The sequence below is a fragment of the Trifolium pratense genome, linkage group LG3, assembly GCF_020283565.1.
Source record: "Trifolium pratense cultivar HEN17-A07 linkage group LG3, ARS_RC_1.1, whole genome shotgun sequence".
Lineage (NCBI taxonomy): Eukaryota > Viridiplantae > Streptophyta > Magnoliopsida > Fabales > Fabaceae > Trifolium > Trifolium pratense.
The window spans coordinates 44,920,088-44,937,497 of NC_060061.1; the positions used below are offsets into that span (position 1 = coordinate 44,920,088).

The window sequence follows — 17,410 nt, forward strand, 5'->3', positions numbered from 1 at the left end:
GTATGCTATAGCATCTTGTGCAGCATTGTGTTCACTGCGTGCCAGATTTCAAATACAAATCCTTAACTACTACTACTACCTCCGTCCTTAATTATAAGACACTGTTTGATAAAAATGTACTATTTATTTATCTTGTTTTGACCGTATTTTTTAATAATATATAAATGTAAATATTAACATATAAAATCTCTGTGTATCTTGAAAAGAACACATTCACATCCATCAAATCATATTAGCATATAAAATCTTGTTCAATTTGTTTTGATGAGTATTTTCAAAATAATAAAAATTGTAATAAGGATAATATTAGAATTCTAAAATATATTGAGAATAATTTTGTCAGTTTAATAAAATTTAGAAAAGCTTCCCTCCCCTCCAAAACCCCCCAAATTCGGGGGAACAAAAATTGAGTTTAGGAGGGATTTAGCTCCTCTCCCCTCCCCTCATATCCCCTTTTAAAAAATGAACCAAACACACAAAATTTAAAATATTACCTCCTTTCCCTTCCCCTCCAAAACCCCCGAACCAAACACACCCTTAAAGTCATTAAGTTTGATCCAGTGGCGAGAATATTGGATAGTATGCTAGAGGTTGTAGGTTCGATTCTTAACTCCGTTGTAAAAAAAAAAAACTTAGCCTTGAAATAATGAACTTTCCATTTTTTTCTTCATTATCTTTTACCAGCTTATGCTGAGACCCCACTTATGTATACCACTCAATTAATTGTGATCAATCAATCACAGAACTCTTACTTTAGAATAAAGTCAACAAGTCAACCATTACTCTCTTAAGGTAAGCTCTTACTCTTCACTCTCACACTACTTTCCTCCATGGTTTCACCTTCCAACTGATTTTCTACCTTCACAATCATGGTTTCCTGTAATACAAACTCAAACCGCTACTTAGTGTTTGTTTGGATTGATTTTTTGAGTTTATCTACTAATATAAAGTTTGTGTGACTGTTTTGAAGAACTTCTAAAAACAATAAAAATTTTATAATCTTTTTTCAGTTTATTTTCATAAGTTTCCAATATAGCTTATGAGAAAAAACTTATAACATATAAAAAAACTTAATTTTATTTTTTTGTTATAGAAATAGCTTACTAAGAAACTTTCCATAGTATGAACATGATGGGTCAAAAGAACTTATCGCAATTTTTGATTTGGCTACTAAAGTAGTTGCTTTGTATGTGTTTGTTTAAATGTTAGAAAGAAGAGTGTACACTACAGGAACTGAGTTTCCTATGTTTCTTGGGAATTTTCTGCTTGGTCTATGCTTTTGTGTATTCATGTTGCCTTGTTAGTTACTAACTTTGTGGGATATGGAAAATATGTTTATGCCAATAACATATTGTTTCTGATAGGGGGTTACGTAGTTCAACTAGTTTAAGCTAAGAGTGAAAGGATTTGAACGAGTTAAAACTTGGGTTCAAACTCTGGTCAAAGAGAAAATACTAATATAACTAATATCCTAACATTTTCGTTTCCAGAAAAATACAGTTTCTGATTAAGGTTCCTCTATTACAGGTCTATTTCTATGTTATGTTGGATGTTCTATTAACAATATGACTAAACTTAGCCCTCTTGAAGAGTCCCTTTTGAATGGTGAAGCTAGTGTAAACAAGGATTCTGATGCCAAAAACACACTAAAATCCTGTTATTCAAATGCTGGATTTTTCAGCATTCTTACTTTCTCATGGATGAGTCCACTAATAACTTTAGGCAGTAAAAAGACTTTAGACCATGAAGACCTTCCACTGCTTTCTACTAACGACAGTGCCTATGGAACTTTTTCAACTTTTAAAAAAAAGCTTGAGTTGGAGTGTGGTAATGTTAGGAATTTGACCACTATTAACCTCACCAAGGTTTTGTTCTTCTCAACTTGGCAAGGGATTCTTCTATCTGGCTTTTTTGCATTCTTGTTCGTATGTGCTTCTTTTGTTGGACCCTACCTTATAGACAATTTTGTGCAATACCTCAATGATGAAAACAAAGCTAAAAATGAAGGCTATATTTTGGCTATGATGTTTGTTGCGGCAAATCTTGTCGACTCTCTTTGTCAGAAGCACTTTATATTTAAGATCCAACAGGTTGGTGTTCAGATGCAATCAATGTTGGTGTCAATGATCTATACTAAAGGTTTGACTCTTTCGTGTCAATCGAAAGCGGAACACAGTAGCGGCGAAATCATCAACTTATTGACGGTTGATGCTGAAAGGATAGGTGAATTTTGTTGGTACATGCATGATATATGGATGGCTGTTCTTCAAGTTTCTTTGGCTTTGTTTATTCTTCATAGAAGTGTAGGGGTTGCTTCAGTAGCTACTTTTGCCGCCACCGTAGTTGTGATGTTGCTAAACCATCCTATCGCATCATTGCAAGAGAAATTCCAAGGTAAGTTAATGGAGTTCAAAGATAAAAGAATGAAGGCGACGTCTGAGATTCTAATGAACATGAGGATTCTCAAACTGCAAGCGTGGGAGATGAAGTTCTTATCAAAGATCATTCAGATTAGGAAGTTAGAGGAGATTTGGCTAAAGAAATTTCTTGTTGGTTCAGCAATTGTTAGATTTCTGTTTTTTAATGCGCCGACATTTATTGCTGTGGTTACTTTTGGTACTTGTGTTCTTATAGGCATTCCACTTGAATCAGGAAAGATCTTATCTGCACTTGCAACATTCAGAATTCTTCAACTGCCTATTTATAGTCTTCCCGACACAATTTCAGTGATTGCAGAAACCAAGGTTTCTGTAGATAGGATTGCTGCGTTTCTTCGTCTAGATGATTTGCAGGCCGATGTAGTGGAAAAGATTCCACGCAGTAGTTCTGATATAGCAATTGAAATTGAATATGGAAATTTCAGTTGGGATTTATCTTCTGTCAATACAACGTTGAAAAACATAAATCTTAGAGTTTCTCATGGAATGAGGGTTGCAGTTTGTGGTACTGTTGGATCAGGAAAGTCTAGTTTACTTACTTGTATAATAGGGGAAATGCCAAAGCTATCTGGAACCTTGAAGGTGTGTGGAACAAAGGCTTATGTTGCTCAATCGCCATGGATACAGAGTGGGAAGATAGAAGAAAATATACTCTTTGGTAGAGAAATGGATAGGGAAAAGTATGAGAGGGTACTAGATGCATGTTCATTGAATAAAGACTTAGAGGTTTTACCATTCGGTGATCAGACCATTATTGGAGAAAAGGGAATCAATTTGAGTGGTGGACAGAAGCAAAGAGTACAAATAGCTCGTGCTCTGTACCAAGATGCTGATATATATCTGCTCGATGATCCCTTTAGTGCTGTTGATGCTCATACAGGATCCCATCTCTTTAAGGTACTATTTTCTAAACTCTATGGTTTTCAATACAGTTTGTTGTTGTCTTTTCATGATAAAGTAATTTGAGAATGCTAAATTTCATGGAATTTTATGTTTCCGATCTAGATACCAAATCAGTAGTATATTTTGCCCATAGATATTGTTGGGTATGGCTCACAGTTTACTCAGAAGTGGGCAGGTTGCTCGAGCAGTTCAGGGTATTCCTGTAAAATGGACCGTGATATTTAAACACAAGTTCTATGCTGTAAACCGTAACTTTCAACAAAACAAAGGTGTTGCAGCTGCTTCTGCAGTTGGAACATAGGCACAATTGACTTAACACGGCGAGTTTTTTTTTTTGTTTTCTGTTTTTTTTTTTTTTTTTAACCAGGGGTTTTGTTTTAAGAGATACAGTTATAACATCATTAAATCAGGGATTTGGATTGTTCTTATTGCCGTGATATATGATATCCTTCAATCTTCAAACATAATTTCACTAGTTTAATTATGCTTTTGGTTGAAAAGTTTGTTGTCTAACTGCACATTTACTACTGTAATGTTTCAGGAGTGTTTGCTTAACCTTCTGAAAACAAAAACTGTGATATACATAACACATCAAGTAGAGTTCTTGCCTGATGCTGATCTGATACTGGTGAGTGATTTATATATTTCATCATGTTCATGAATTCAAAGTTTCAAACACTATAGCCTACTGTTTTATTAGTACGTTTCTCTTTCTTACAACTCATATTAGGTCATGAAAGATGGAAGGATAATTCAATCAGGAAAATACAATGACCTTCTTACGTCCGGAACAGAGTTTATGGAACTTGTAGGTGCACATAGAGCAGCATTGTCTTCAGTAAAGTCCTTAGAGAGAAGGAATACATTTAAAGAATCGAGTATTACTGGGGAAGACACAGGTTTATTAAGTGATTTTGAACTTGAGCAAGAAGTGGAAAACATAGATGATCGAAATGGCAAGTTAGATTACACAGTTGAACAGAAAGGCCAACTTGTTCAAGATGAAGAACGGGAAAAGGGTACAATTGGACTTAAAGTGTTCTGGACATACATCACAATAGCTTATGGAGGAGCCCTTGTACCTTTTATATTTCTTTCACAGATACTCACTGTGGTTTTACAGATCGCAAGCAATTATTGGATGGCATTGGCAACTCCTGTTTCCGCAACTGCAGAACCAAATATTGGAAGCCTTACTCTTATGGTTGTCTATGTTTCTTTATCAATTGGAAGTTCTTTTGCCACCCTTGCCAGAACAGTTCTTGCAGTTATATCTGGATACAAGACTGCCACCTTGCTCTTCAATCAAATGCATTCCAGCTTTATTCGAGCACCGATGTCTTTTTTTGACTCCACACCAAGTGGAAGAATTCTTAATAGAGTATGTCATTCTTCACGGTTTTTTTAGGCTTAATTGCAGTTTTAGTCCTCTATTTTCACTATTTTGTAGAATTGGTCCTCCAATTTTAAATTTGCAGTTTTAGTCCCTCAATCAAATATTTGGTCTAAAATATGGTGATACTACATGTTTTAAATTAAATTTATAACTGAATTTTTTAACAATTTCATCAATGTTGGTATTTGCTTATCGTCAGATCATATGTCACCGTTTAAAATATATCACATCATCAATTTTTAGACAAAATATGCGATGGGGGGCCTAAAACTATCAAATTTTAAAGGCTTAAATATATTAATAGTCCCTGCAATTGTAACAAATTTTGGTATTAATCCCTGCAATTATTTTTGTTTGGTTCAAGTCCCTGCAGTTTGTAAAAAATTTGCTTTAAGTCCCTGCTTTGAGTGTGACGTTAAAAAAAACGTTAAAACTAATGGAGTGCACATGGCCCAATTATTTCACGCCACGTGGCACAGTAAAAGTTAATATTTTTTTGCTATTTCCTTTTTTCCTGACCGGGAATACGGCGACGCAACAGAAGAAGCATAGGAGAAGCTTGCTTGAATTATGACTTTAGGAGGAGCTTGCTTGAATTTATAATTCTAGTTCTCACAAAATGAATTTAGTTAAGAGATCCAATTAGTATCAGATGAGTCCTGAATTATAGCTAGTGCCGCCGTTATAAAACCTCCTGCCGGCGATTTCGCCGTCGCGTTCCATTCGCTGCAGAAGAACCCGTCGGGAATTTGGATCGACGATGAGGAAGACATTGCGGGGTGGTGATGATGAAGGTTTTGGAGAGAAGAAGATGGAGGGTGAATGTTTTTGAAAGAAGATGAAGGTTGAAAGTTCAGGAATGAAGAAGATATTGATATTTGTTTTTCTTCATTTCCATTTTTTTTTACACAATAATAAAACAAATTTTGAAAAAAAAGGAAATAGCAAAAAAAATTAACTTTTACTGTGCCATGTGGCGTGAAATAATTGGGCCACGTGGCACTCCAATAGTTTTAACTTTTTTTTAACGTCACACTCACGGCAAGGGACTTAAAGCAAATTTTTTACAAACTGCAGGGACTTGAACCAAACAAAAATAATTGCAGGGACTAATACCAAAATTTGTTACAATTGGAGGGACTATTAACATATTTAAGCCAATTTTAAAATAGGGGACCAATTTGTAAAATGGTGAAAATAGGGTGACCAAAACTGCAATTAAGCCTTTTTTTAAAAGACAAGTGTTTACCTCATCATGGTAGAAACATATTTACTTCAATAATTGCATGACGTAGTTACTGATCTCGACTGTGTGATTTAAATCAATGGTCATGATTGTTTAAAATTGATTTGGTGAACGTTTAATCTGAGCTGTCTAATCTCAAATAAATGATAGCTATTATTTTTTTTTTGAAAACTTGGTATGCGGCCCTAGGACCGACTAATCCAAGGGGATCAATCCCACCGCCCACTTGCGGGGGCCCCATTTAAAGACAGAGTTTTCTTTTGCTCTGTATGGACTTAACCCACCGAAATTGGCACCAGTGGGAATTGAATCTGAGACCTTGAGAGGAGCATACTACAAGGACCAAGCCAACACCACTAGACCAATCCCAAGCGGGTTAATGATCGCTATTTATTACTGTGTGAAACTAATGGCTTAGTACATCCCTTTTGACAGTTCATTCTCTCTGTAAAATAAGTTTTTTTCTTCCAAATCTCCATATTGAACGTAATTGTTTGTCGATGTCTATGTTTTATTTTAGTTTTTTGTTGCAGGCTTCAACAGACCAAAGTGCAATAGATATGAGCATTTCAAATCTAGCATGGGCATTTACCTACCGTGTGGTTCAGCTCTTTGGAAATGTTGCTGTGATGTCTCAAGCTGCATGGCAGGTGATTATAGTATTGATTCCTGTCGTGGCAGCCAGCATATGGTACCAGGTACTCTCCCCATGTCATATTACGTGTCGTTTAAGGTTACATGCACTTCTCAAATTAGCTTCATTTACAAATGTACCTTTGTTAACATAGTAGTTTGTGGGAAAAGTAATACACATTTTATTGGTAATCATAAATGACAAATAATCAGACAGAGTAAATGTTCCAAACGTGATACTTAATACGGAACGTCTAACATATCATTCCACAACATTCAAGTTAAAGTCATGCTATCAAATGTGTTTGACTTTAACTGTATGAAGTTACTCTCATTGATCAAATAATTAAATGCACTTACTTAAAGGAAAAATATGAATTTGTCTGGTATTATTGTGCAAAAAAAGTGTTATGTATTCTAACTTGCTAAGTAACAAAGGTCTGCTTTATATTTAGCGATACTACTCGGCATCAGCACGCGAATTGGCACGATTAACTGGTATATGCCAAGCTCCAGTTATTCAACATTTTTCTGAAACAATTTCTGGATCAACAACCATAAGAAGTTTTGAGCAAGAATCAAGATTTAATGAAATGAATATGCAATTGATAGACAAATATTCGCAACCTAAGTTATACAGTGGTAGTGCAAAGGAATGGCTGAGTTTCAGATTGGATCTTTTATCCATTACAGTATTTGCGTCCTGCTTGGTTTTCTTAGTGTCTTTTCCAAGTTCAATAACTAATGCTAGTGAGTATTTCAATGTTAATTTACATACATTAACTAGTCATGCTCGCTCATCGTGACATTAGGCATAAAATTTCATTCCTTACCAGGTATTGCGGGATTGGCTGTGACATACGGGATTAACCTATGCGAAATACAATCTGATTTAATTCGGTTTTTTTGCAACTTGGAGAACAAAATTATATCTGTAGAAAGAATACTTCAGTACACTTCCATCCCAAGTGAAGCACCTCTTGTAATAAAAGAAAACCGACCAGATCATTCTTGGCCATCGTTAGGAGAGGTTCATATTCAGGATTTACAGGTACTACAGCGTTCAATAACAATTTACTTCTATCAAAACCTACTGTTGGATTCAAAGTTACCATCATATAGAAGATTATATATATATATATATATATATATATATATATATATATATATATATATATATATATATGTAAACTTTTCCACTAATTTAAAATTATTTAATGCCATCAATATATACATAAGCACTTAAATGATAAACGCTTATGCTATAAGAGGACTTGAGCGTCTATCGTAGTATTTTAGATTGTATCTATCTTTAAATAAGGCATTGTGTGATACAGGTTCAATATGCACCTCACTTGCCTCTTGTTTTACGTGGACTAACATGCACTTTTACTGCTGGAGCAAAAACTGGCATTGTTGGAAGAACCGGAAGTGGAAAATCAACACTAGTGCAAACACTTTTCAGACTTGTTGAACCTGTTGCAGGACAAATATTGATAGATAAGATCAACATCTCATTGATTGGAATCCATGATTTAAGGTCAAGATTAAGCATAATTCCTCAGGATCCAACAATGTTTCAAGGGACAGTAAGAAGCAACCTAGACCCGCTTGAAGAGCACACAGACGAACAGATTTGGGAGGTAAATTGGTTTTGTTTGACAATAATAAACAATTTATCTCTTTAGTGCAAGTTGTACAAATTTATATATTTTATGAAATATTTTAGGCTTTAGATATGTGCCAACTTGGAGATGAAGTGAGGAAGAAAGAAGGAAAGCTTGACTCCACAGGTTTGACTACACTTCTTAACTTACGAATTATTTTTCTTTATGGTTGTGAATATAACTTGAATCTCACTTAATATGGGACGTAAAAAGCTTATAGCGAGTGTTAGATAACATCATGAATCATGAATTTTCCAGTTACTGAGAATGGAGAAAATTGGAGCATGGGTCAAAGGCAGTTGGTTTGCCTCGGCCGTGTTCTACTTAAGAAAAGCAAGATCTTGGTGCTCGATGAAGCGACTGCATCAGTTGATACAGCTACAGATAATATAATTCAGCAGACTGTTAATCAACATTTCACTGATTGCACAGTTATTACCATTGCTCACAGAATAACTTCAATCCTCGATAGTGACATGGTTCTGTTTCTTAGCGAAGGCAAGAACCTGGTTTTTTCGCTTGTTCTTTATTTCATCATTTTTTACTCATAAACAAATGTGAATATGATTTTTCTTCATATTGATCATATAGGGCTTATTGAAGAATTTGATTCACCAAAGAAGCTGCTTAAAGATAAATCTTCATCTCTTGCTCAACTAGTTGCAGAATACACAAGGAGGTCAAACACTGGTTTTGGTAGTTGAGATCTAAAACTGTACAGAAAATTAACTAGAATATAAGTTGTAATAAGGGTATACAAATTAAGAATAATATAGTTTGTCTGTGCTTTTAACTATTACTGAAGCTTATGTGTAATAGAAGAAAGTAAACATTTGAGGAAAACATAAAAAGTCACTTCAAATTATTTTTACATTTTCCCATGAAATTTATTTCGAGGAAAACATAAAAAGTCATACTTTTATTTTATTTTTAAGAAAATATACATTATTGAAACTTTTACAACGAAAGTGAACGGTACGCTCAAATAAGACTAGCCAAATTTATTCTTTCCGGGCAGAGGCAAAACTTATTCTAGAATGTATTCCTTTCTTTTTTCATACTTGCTAGCTTATCAAAATGACACTATGCTATGAGCCATGTTGAAGCAACTTTACAAACAAAAAAGGCACTCTCGACCTGTAGATATCTCTAGAATGGATCGAGGTTCATTGATTTCTAAGCTCAGAAAAAACTTGCAACAAAAAAGGTATGTTTTCGTATTTGATGATGTATGGAACATACAGTTTTGGGATGAGATTGAATATGTTGTGATTGATAATAAAAATGGGAGTAAGATATTTATTACAACAAGAAACATGGATGTTGCTTTGTATTGTAAGAAATCTTCTTTTATTGAAATGCATGAGTTGCAACCATTAACCAAAGAAGAATCTTTGGAGTTGTCCAAAAGAGTTAATTGATATATCTTCTGAAATTGCTAGAAAATGCAAAGGTTTACCACTAGCAATTGTGACAATTGGTGGTCTTTTATCTACAAAGGAGAAAAATGCATTTGAATGGCAGAGATTTAGTGATAATATGACTTTAGAGATAAAGAAGGATTCTCATTTGACTGCGATAAAGAAAATTTTAGGTTTCAGCTATAATGATTTGCCTCTTTATCTTAAGTCATGTTTGTTGTATTTTGGAATATATCCTGAAGATTATGAAGTTCAATCAAGGAGACTAATTCGGCAGTGGATAACTGAAGGATTTGTGAAAGAAGAAAGAGGGAATACTATGGAGGAAGTAGCAGAAGGATATTTGAAAGAGTTAATCCATAGAAATTTGGTGCAAGTATCTTCAATTAAAAGTGATGGAAAAACTAAAAGTTGTTGTGTTCATGATCTAATACATATGATGATCGTTGAAAAGTGTGAGGATTTAAGTTTCGGCAAGCATATTGGTGAAGATGGTTATTCATCTTTAGGTGGAATTATTCGACGCCTATCAATAACAACCAATTCCAATGACTTTTTGGCATGTCTTGAAAACTCACATGTTCGGTCGCTTTTTCTTTTCACAAATAAACCAAATGTTTTAGATGATTACTCTGTGAGAAGAATCTTGACCAAACATAGGCATTTGAATGTTCTTGATTTTCAAGATGTTAACTTGCATACTATTCATAAAAATTTGGGAAGTTTGATCCATTTGAAGTATTTAAGTTTCGAGAATTCTCATATAATACTAGATCAACAAAATCTTTACAAATCTATTGGCATGCTGCAAAATCTGGAGACCTTAGATCTAAGGACTTGTTATAGTTTTCATGGGATACCAAAGGATTTTAGTAAGCTTAAGAAACTATGACATCTTCTTGGCAACAAAATGCCTTTGTCTGAATTGATAGGTGCAGGTATCGGAGGCATAGAATCTCTACAAACATTGAGTGAAGTGATAATAGATAAAGAAGAAAAGGAGTTGATTGAAGAGTTTGGAAAGTTGTGGCAGCTAAGAAAATTGGGTTTGGTTGGTGTTAGGAGAGGAATTGTAAACACTTTATCTTTCTTATTGATCAAAGAGATGCGGCAATTGGAGAAACTACGCATTGGGTTAAAATCGACACCTCTATTTCCTTTCGAAATCATAGATTTGCATTTGGTTTCACCCCCTCCTAGTATTCGAAGTCTTAGACTATATGGAAAGTTGGATAATTTTTCAGAGTGGATTTCTGAGTTTCAAAATCTTGTCGAGTTAAGGTTAAAATACTCCCACTTAACTGATGATCCATTAAAGTCTTTAGAAAATATGCAAAACTTGTTGTCCCTCCAAATCGACTTCAAAGCTTATAAAGGTGAAAGTTTACATTTTCATGATGGAGGGTTTCAAAATCTAAAGGAACTATATATTAGAGAGTTGCTTGACTTGAATTCAATTGTAATCGACAAAGGTAGATGGATAGCTTCTATTGTCGACTTTTATAACAGTGGCATCTTCATGTTCCTGTTTGGCACTTGTGTTCTAGAGAAAAGAATAATGTGTTTGTCTTTCTTCAATAATAACTGTATATGAAACCTCTAAGTTTATTTGAGATTTGAGTTGTCTGTGATCATGTGTCATATATGCAATATGTTGTAAGAACTTTTCTTACAAGGATTGTAAGACCTTATTATTTCTCTGTTTATGTAATTTATAATTTATATCTTTTGCAAGTGAATATGATTCAATATTAGAGAATAACTATAGCCTATAGGGTCAGTCCTCTACATAGAGGAAGCATTTTCTTGTCTTAAACAAAACTAATGGGACGGTAGAGTTTTCTTACGGATATAACCTTTAGGGTCTGTTTGGTTCAATTGAGGGGAGGAAAAGGGAGATTTTAACGAGTGACCCCGGGTACTCTTTAAGCATTCCATTTAAAGAAACTTTTTATTCAAAAAGTTAAATACTACAATTTCCTCACTTTACTTTTCTTATGTCATATACTTTCTATATTTTTAAAAATTCTACATTAATAATTATAAGGTTTTTATTGTAATCCTTTTAATCTGAGCAGTCCATTTTCCATAATTTGTTGTTAAACTGTAGGTGGTTGGCTTCTCCAAGTGGACTTTTACAACAATGGCATCTTTATTTATGTTCATGAAGCTTTAGCACTTCAGTTCCCCCAGTGAAAAAATGTGTTATCTTTTTTTTTATAGTGGTATTGAAACCTCAAAGTTATTGATTCAAAATATATACTTTGTTTTTTTATTTGAGATTTGAGTTGTTTGTGTTGTATCATATTCATGTATTCAATATGTTGTGAGAGTTTTCCTTTTAGAATATGAAAGTGAAGTTTTATGTAGTTTATAATGTTGTTCATTAGATATTTCTACTCTATGATTGTTAGGTATGATTGTTAGGTATGTATATAGTACTGGATTAGATGGAAAAAAACATTAAAATGCTGATTTGTTATGTGATCCTTGCATATTATTGGAAAGTGTTCAGTGTTGATCCTCACCTTTAATTATATTTGACTAATTGAAAATAATGGTAGAACAATTGCTAGGATTCAAATGCAGACTTTTACACTGTGGACAATTTGTTCCTCATATATATTGGTACTTCACTTGAAAAAATAGCTATGGAAATTGAAGTTAGCATGTTAGATAAACAATTCATATTAAAATCCATCGTACAATGACATTTTTATTTTTTTATCAAAACCTTCCGATTTCTTTTTTTGTTAACTCTCGGGTTTTAAGGGAAGAGGTCCTAATAATACGGAGTTCGGCTGCGAAATAAAATAAATTTTGTTCAAGAATTGTTCTGCCCAATATATAAGACCTTTTTGTAAAATTTTGTTGTCTCATTTTATTTTATAAGATCTTTTTCAAAGTTCAAAATGCATTAAATTTTCACAAAAATACTCCTAATTAAAAGAAGAAAAGTAAAAGATCATTAAAGGTAATTTTGCGATAAGAATGAATATTATTAAAAAATTTAACGCAAAAACAACTTTTTTTTAGTTCTTGTGATTTTGTAAAAGAGCTCTTATATATTGAAACGATGAGAGTAATTAACAAACCAAACCGTGCGGTCTTTAATATATAAGAAAAAATACAATAGTAGCAACTTGAAAATTACTGTAGATGGTAGTTGAAAATATAAATAGATGGCAGTTGAAAATTGAAAGCTTTTTTCAGAGCATTAAAAATGGTCGTTGTGTACAATGTGCTTGATATTTACTACTAGTACTAACTTGAACATTAGATGGTAGTTGAAAATATAATAAGATGGCAGTTGAAAATTGAAAGCTTTTTTCATTCAAAGCATTAATGACTACTATTCCTTATTCCCATTCAGAGGCGTGTCGCACACATGTGCGAGGTGTTCGATGGCATCGAGCCTCAAAATTTTGAGGGTCTCAACTCAAAATTTTGAGGTCATATAATATTACTAATATATTATTTATACTTATAAAATATCAAATGTATATTAATAAATTAATTTTTAGGCCCTAAAATAATAGTTATATATTGTTAATGTTCATAAAATATCATATGTATCAATAGATTAGTTATCTATAATCGTAAATATAGTTCTAGTCCATTTTAATCTTTGCATACAATTTGATCTTAGATTAGGATGTTCATTTTTGACGTTATATAAAGATAATTATTTTGTATTTCTTGTTCCATTTAATTTAATACAATTCATTTAATATTGATAATTTATATGTTTATAAGAATGATTTTTTTTTTATATTATATGCTTTACGGATTACCATTGTGTGGATAGCATGGAATTGCCTTCTTTCTTTCTTTCTTTGTTTCTTTCTTCATGTAGAAATTAGAAGCTGCGCATAACAGTGTAGTCTTCACATACAGCAAAAAAGAAATTGCCACAACTTATCTAAAATGGCCGAAATGGCCGTGTCTTTTGTTCTTGAGCAACTGATTCCACTGTTAACAGAAGAAGCCAAGCTGTTGGGAGGTATTCACAAAGAATTTGCAGACATTAAAGATGAATTTGAATGCATTCAAGCCTTCCTTAAGGATGCTGATAAAACAGTTAAAAGAGACGACACTACTGAAGGAGCCAAAACTTGGGTGAAGCAAGTTAGGGAAGCAGCTTTTCATATTGAAGATGTCATTGATGATTATCTGATCCAAGTGAGACAGGAGCCTCGTGATCCTGGATTTGTAGCTTTACTCCATAAGATTGTTCACTCACTCAAAGTTATTATCCCTCGTCATCAAATAGCGTCGAAGATTCAAGACATTAAGTCATCTCTTCGTGGGATCAAGGAAAGAAGCCAAACATATGGCTTTCAACGTTCTTTGGAACAAGGATCGAGAAGCTTCAGAGGAAGAAAAAGTGCGAAATGGGACGACCCTCGAATGGATGCTTTGTACATTGATGAAGCTGAAATGGTAGGCTTTGAAGAACCCAAAAATAAATTGATTGAATGGTTGCTAGAGGGAAGATCTGAGCGCACTGTCATCGCTGTGGTAGGTATGGGAGGACGAGGAAAAACCACTCTTGCAAAAAAAGTTTTTGACAACAAAAAGGTAGTGGGAGACTTTGACTATCGTGTATGGATCACAGTGTCACAATCATACTATACAGAAGGGTTGCTGAGAAGCATGTTGAATGAGCTTTACAAACAAGAAGGGGACACTCCTCCTCAAGATATCTCTCAAATGGATCTAGGGTCGTTGATTTCTATGCTAAGAAACTACTTGCAACAAAAGAGGTATGTTTTTGTGTTTGATGATGTGTGGAACATACATTTTTGGAATGAGATTCAAAATGCATGTATTGATAATAAAATGGGGAGCAAGATATTTATTACAACGAGAAATATGGAAGTTGCCACAAATTGTCTGAAATCATCTGTTGTTAAAGTGCATGATCTGCAACCTTTATCGGAAGTTCAATCATTTGAGTTGTTCAAAAAGAAGACATTCCAAAAAAAAGACATTCCAAATGAGCTCAAAGAGATATCTTTAAAAATTGCAAACAAATGCAAAGGTTTACCGCTGGCAATTGTTGCCATTGGCGGTCTATTGTCTACAAAAGAGAAAAGCTTACTTGAGTGGCAGAAATTTTGTGATAAATTGCCTTTAGAGCTAAAGAGGGATTCCCATTTGACCGGGATAAACCAAATTTTAGCTTTCAGCTATGATGATTTGCCTTTTCATCTTAAGTCATGTTTGTTGTATTTTGGAATATATCCTGAAGATTATGAAGTTAAATCAAGGAGACTAATTCGGCAGTGGATAGCTGAAGGATTTGTGAAAGAAGAAAGTGGGAATACTTTGGAAGAAGTGGCAGAAGGATATTTAACAGAGTTAATCCATAGAAGTTTGGTGCAAGTATCTTCTGTTAGAATTGATGGAAAAGCTAAAAGTTGTTGTGTTCATGATCTAACACGTGAGATGATTCTTGAAAAGTGTGAAGATTTAAGTTTCTGCAAGAATATCAGTGGAAATGGTCATTCAACTTTATCTGGAAGTATCCGGCGCCTATCAATAACAACCCATTCCGATGATTTTATGAAACGTATTGAAAAATCATGTGTTCGATCACTATTTCTTTTCACAGATAATTCACAATTTTTGAGCAAAGCTTTTATTAGGAGAATCTTTAGAGAATATAGGCGCTTGAAGGTGCTTGAGTTTGATGTTTTCTCTAATGTTAGATTGAGTAATATCCTTCGTGAAAATTTGGGAAGCTTGATTCACTTGAAGTATTTAAGCTTCAATAATTATCCTCTGAGTTATATTAAACTTCCCAAATCATTTTCCATGCTCCAAAACCTGGAGACTTTGGATATGAGACATTCCATATTTTATTACCTACCAAAGGAGGTTAGCAAGCTTAGAAAGTTACAACATCTTTTGGGCTACAGAATGTCTTTGTTTAAATTGAAGGGTGGTATAGGAGGCATGGAATCCCTACAAACTCTGAGTAGTGTGAAAATTGAAGATTGTGATGATGGAATAAAGATAATTAAAGAGCTGGGAAAGCTAAGGCAGTTAAGGAAATTGAGCTTGTATCTGGAACACCACCAAATAAGCACTTTATCTTCTTCATTGAATGAGATGCAACATTTGGAGAATCTAAGCATTCAGCCAATAACCTTTACAGAAAATTGTTTTGATTTAACTGATTTGCATTTGAATCCACCTCCATCTAAGCTTCGAACTCTTAAACTATTAGGAATGTTGGAGAAGTTTCCAGAATGGATTCTTCAACTTCAAAATCTTGTTAAGTTGGAGTTAAAATTTTCCAAATTAATTGATGATCCAATAAAGTTTTTAGAAAACATGCAAAACTTGTTGTCCCTTTCAATCAACAACGATGCTTATGAAGGTGAAAGTTTACATTTTCATGATGGGGGGTTTCAAAATCTAAAGGAACTACACCTCATTTGTTTGACTAACTTGTATTCAATTGTAATTGAAAAAGGAGCATTGCAATCTCTAAAAAAGTTCGAGTTATCCTTTATCCCCAACCTCAAGACTGTTCCTGCTGGCATCCAACACTTAGAAAAACTTCAAGTTCTCAATGTTCGACATGTGCCACATGAAGAACTTTATCCTAAACTTTAAGGAGTTAGAAATCATAAGCCATCCAACTTCAAGGGGGGAGAAAAGGTGATCGTTTTATTCCATATAATTGAATAAATATATCCTTGGTAATATTTTTTGTTCTATAATCATTCAGTAACATACAAGCTTATTTTTATCCTAAAATGATTTCTCTATTTTTCCTCATTTTATTTTTCTTATGTCATATGCTTTGTATATTTTTGAATTCTTCATCAATAATTATCATATTATTTTTATTGTGTTGTGACCCTCAAGAACTATTTTGTTGTAATCATTTCCATTCTCTCCTCAATGATCTTTAGTAATAATTTGTTATTAATCTTTAGGTGGTTGGCTTCTAGTGCGATGGAAATTCAGATTTCTCCAAGTGGACTTCTACAATAATGGCATCTTTATTTATGTTTTTGTTTCTTTGTTGGACATTTGAGTTGTTTGTGATGTATCATGTATGTAAGATGTTGTGAGAGCTTTCCTTTCGAGAATTGTAAGAGATAATTATTTATTATATTCAAACTGCACTCTTTTTCCCTACATCAAGGTTTTATCCCACCGGGTTTTCCTTGATGAGGTTTTTAATGAGGCAGTTGACCAATAATTTGGTATGCATTGTTGTTATTTTGGGTTTTGGTCTAGTCCCCCCAAGCTTTTTCTTTTTTATTTTAATAATATTTGGTTAAAGTTGAGCATTTTGAATGTGGATGAAAATGTGCCAACATAGTTGGGATGTATGTGGCTTCATCTTTTGCTTCACTTTAACTTCTATTGGTGCTTAAATTGGAAAAATTAGCAGAAAAAATTTTGGTCAGGAACAGTGGGAGGGGGGTGTTTGAATGAATTTTCTGGTGAGTTGGAGGTGCATACTTTGAATGTATTGTTGTTTTGATTGTATATTTGGTCATTTTAGAATGTCATTTGTTGAAAGATTATAATTTCTTTTAGATTCAATGCATTTCATTTAGATTAAATTACTGTACATGGTAGTTGAAAATATAATTAGATGGCAGTTGAAAATTGAATGCATTTTTCAGACCATTATTGACTAATGACTACTATTCCGTATTCCCATTGGAAATAATCAT

General features: G+C 33.6%; 2 protein-coding genes and 1 pseudogene across 4 annotated transcripts; all 3 read left to right on the forward strand.

The window, feature by feature from the left end:
• Window positions 1–705: 705 nt before the first annotated feature.
• On the forward strand, window positions 706–9,154 carry LOC123918888 (ABC transporter C family member 3-like). Of its 3 annotated transcripts, none has more exons than XM_045971058.1 (11): window positions 706–792; window positions 1,528–3,335; window positions 3,883–3,969; window positions 4,072–4,722; window positions 6,517–6,681; window positions 7,072–7,366; window positions 7,453–7,667; window positions 7,954–8,259; window positions 8,346–8,409; window positions 8,542–8,781; window positions 8,875–9,154. In XM_045971058.1, exons 2-11 carry the CDS (start codon window positions 1,566–1,568, stop codon window positions 8,985–8,987), a joined length of 3,906 nt encoding a protein of 1,301 aa, XP_045827014.1. In that variant the 5' UTR covers window positions 706–792; window positions 1,528–1,565; the 3' UTR covers window positions 8,988–9,154. The 3 variants fall into 3 exon arrangements, with proteins under 3 accessions (XP_045827014.1, XP_045827013.1, XP_045827015.1); XM_045971057.1 differs by having other exon boundaries at window positions 790–879; XM_045971059.1 differs by lacking the exons at window positions 706–792; window positions 7,072–7,366; window positions 7,954–8,259; ... (1 more) ...; window positions 8,542–8,781; window positions 8,875–9,154 and adding an exon at window positions 806–879 and having other exon boundaries at window positions 7,453–7,608.
• A 226-nt stretch (window positions 9,155–9,380) lies between these two features.
• Window positions 9,381–11,298, forward strand: LOC123915205 (annotated as a pseudogene).
• Window positions 11,299–13,480: 2,182 nt separating this feature from the next.
• Window positions 13,481–17,017, forward strand: LOC123918890 (disease resistance protein RPM1-like). Its single transcript, XM_045971061.1, has 2 exons — window positions 13,481–16,376; window positions 16,658–17,017. The coding sequence occupies exon 1, from the start codon at window positions 13,632–13,634 to the stop codon at window positions 16,329–16,331; it is 2,700 nt and encodes an 899-aa protein (XP_045827017.1). The 5' UTR covers window positions 13,481–13,631; the 3' UTR covers window positions 16,332–16,376; window positions 16,658–17,017.
• Window positions 17,018–17,410: the final 393 nt, after the last annotated feature.

What these genes read in the sequence shown, in the direction of transcription:
- LOC123918888 (XM_045971057.1), top strand. An exon ending in CAGGATCCCATCTCTTTAAG is followed by an intron (nt 3,336 to 3,882) that starts GTACTATTTTCT and finishes GTAATGTTTCAG; the next exon opens with GAGTGTTTGCTTAACCTTCT. An exon ending in TTCATATTCAGGATTTACAG is followed by an intron (nt 7,668 to 7,953) that starts GTACTACAGCGT and finishes TGTGTGATACAG; the next exon opens with GTTCAATATGCACCTCACTT.
- LOC123918890 (XM_045971061.1), top strand. Translation starts at nt 13,632, where the DNA reads ATGGCCGAAATGGCCGTGTCTTTTGTTCTTGAGCAACTGATTCCACTG.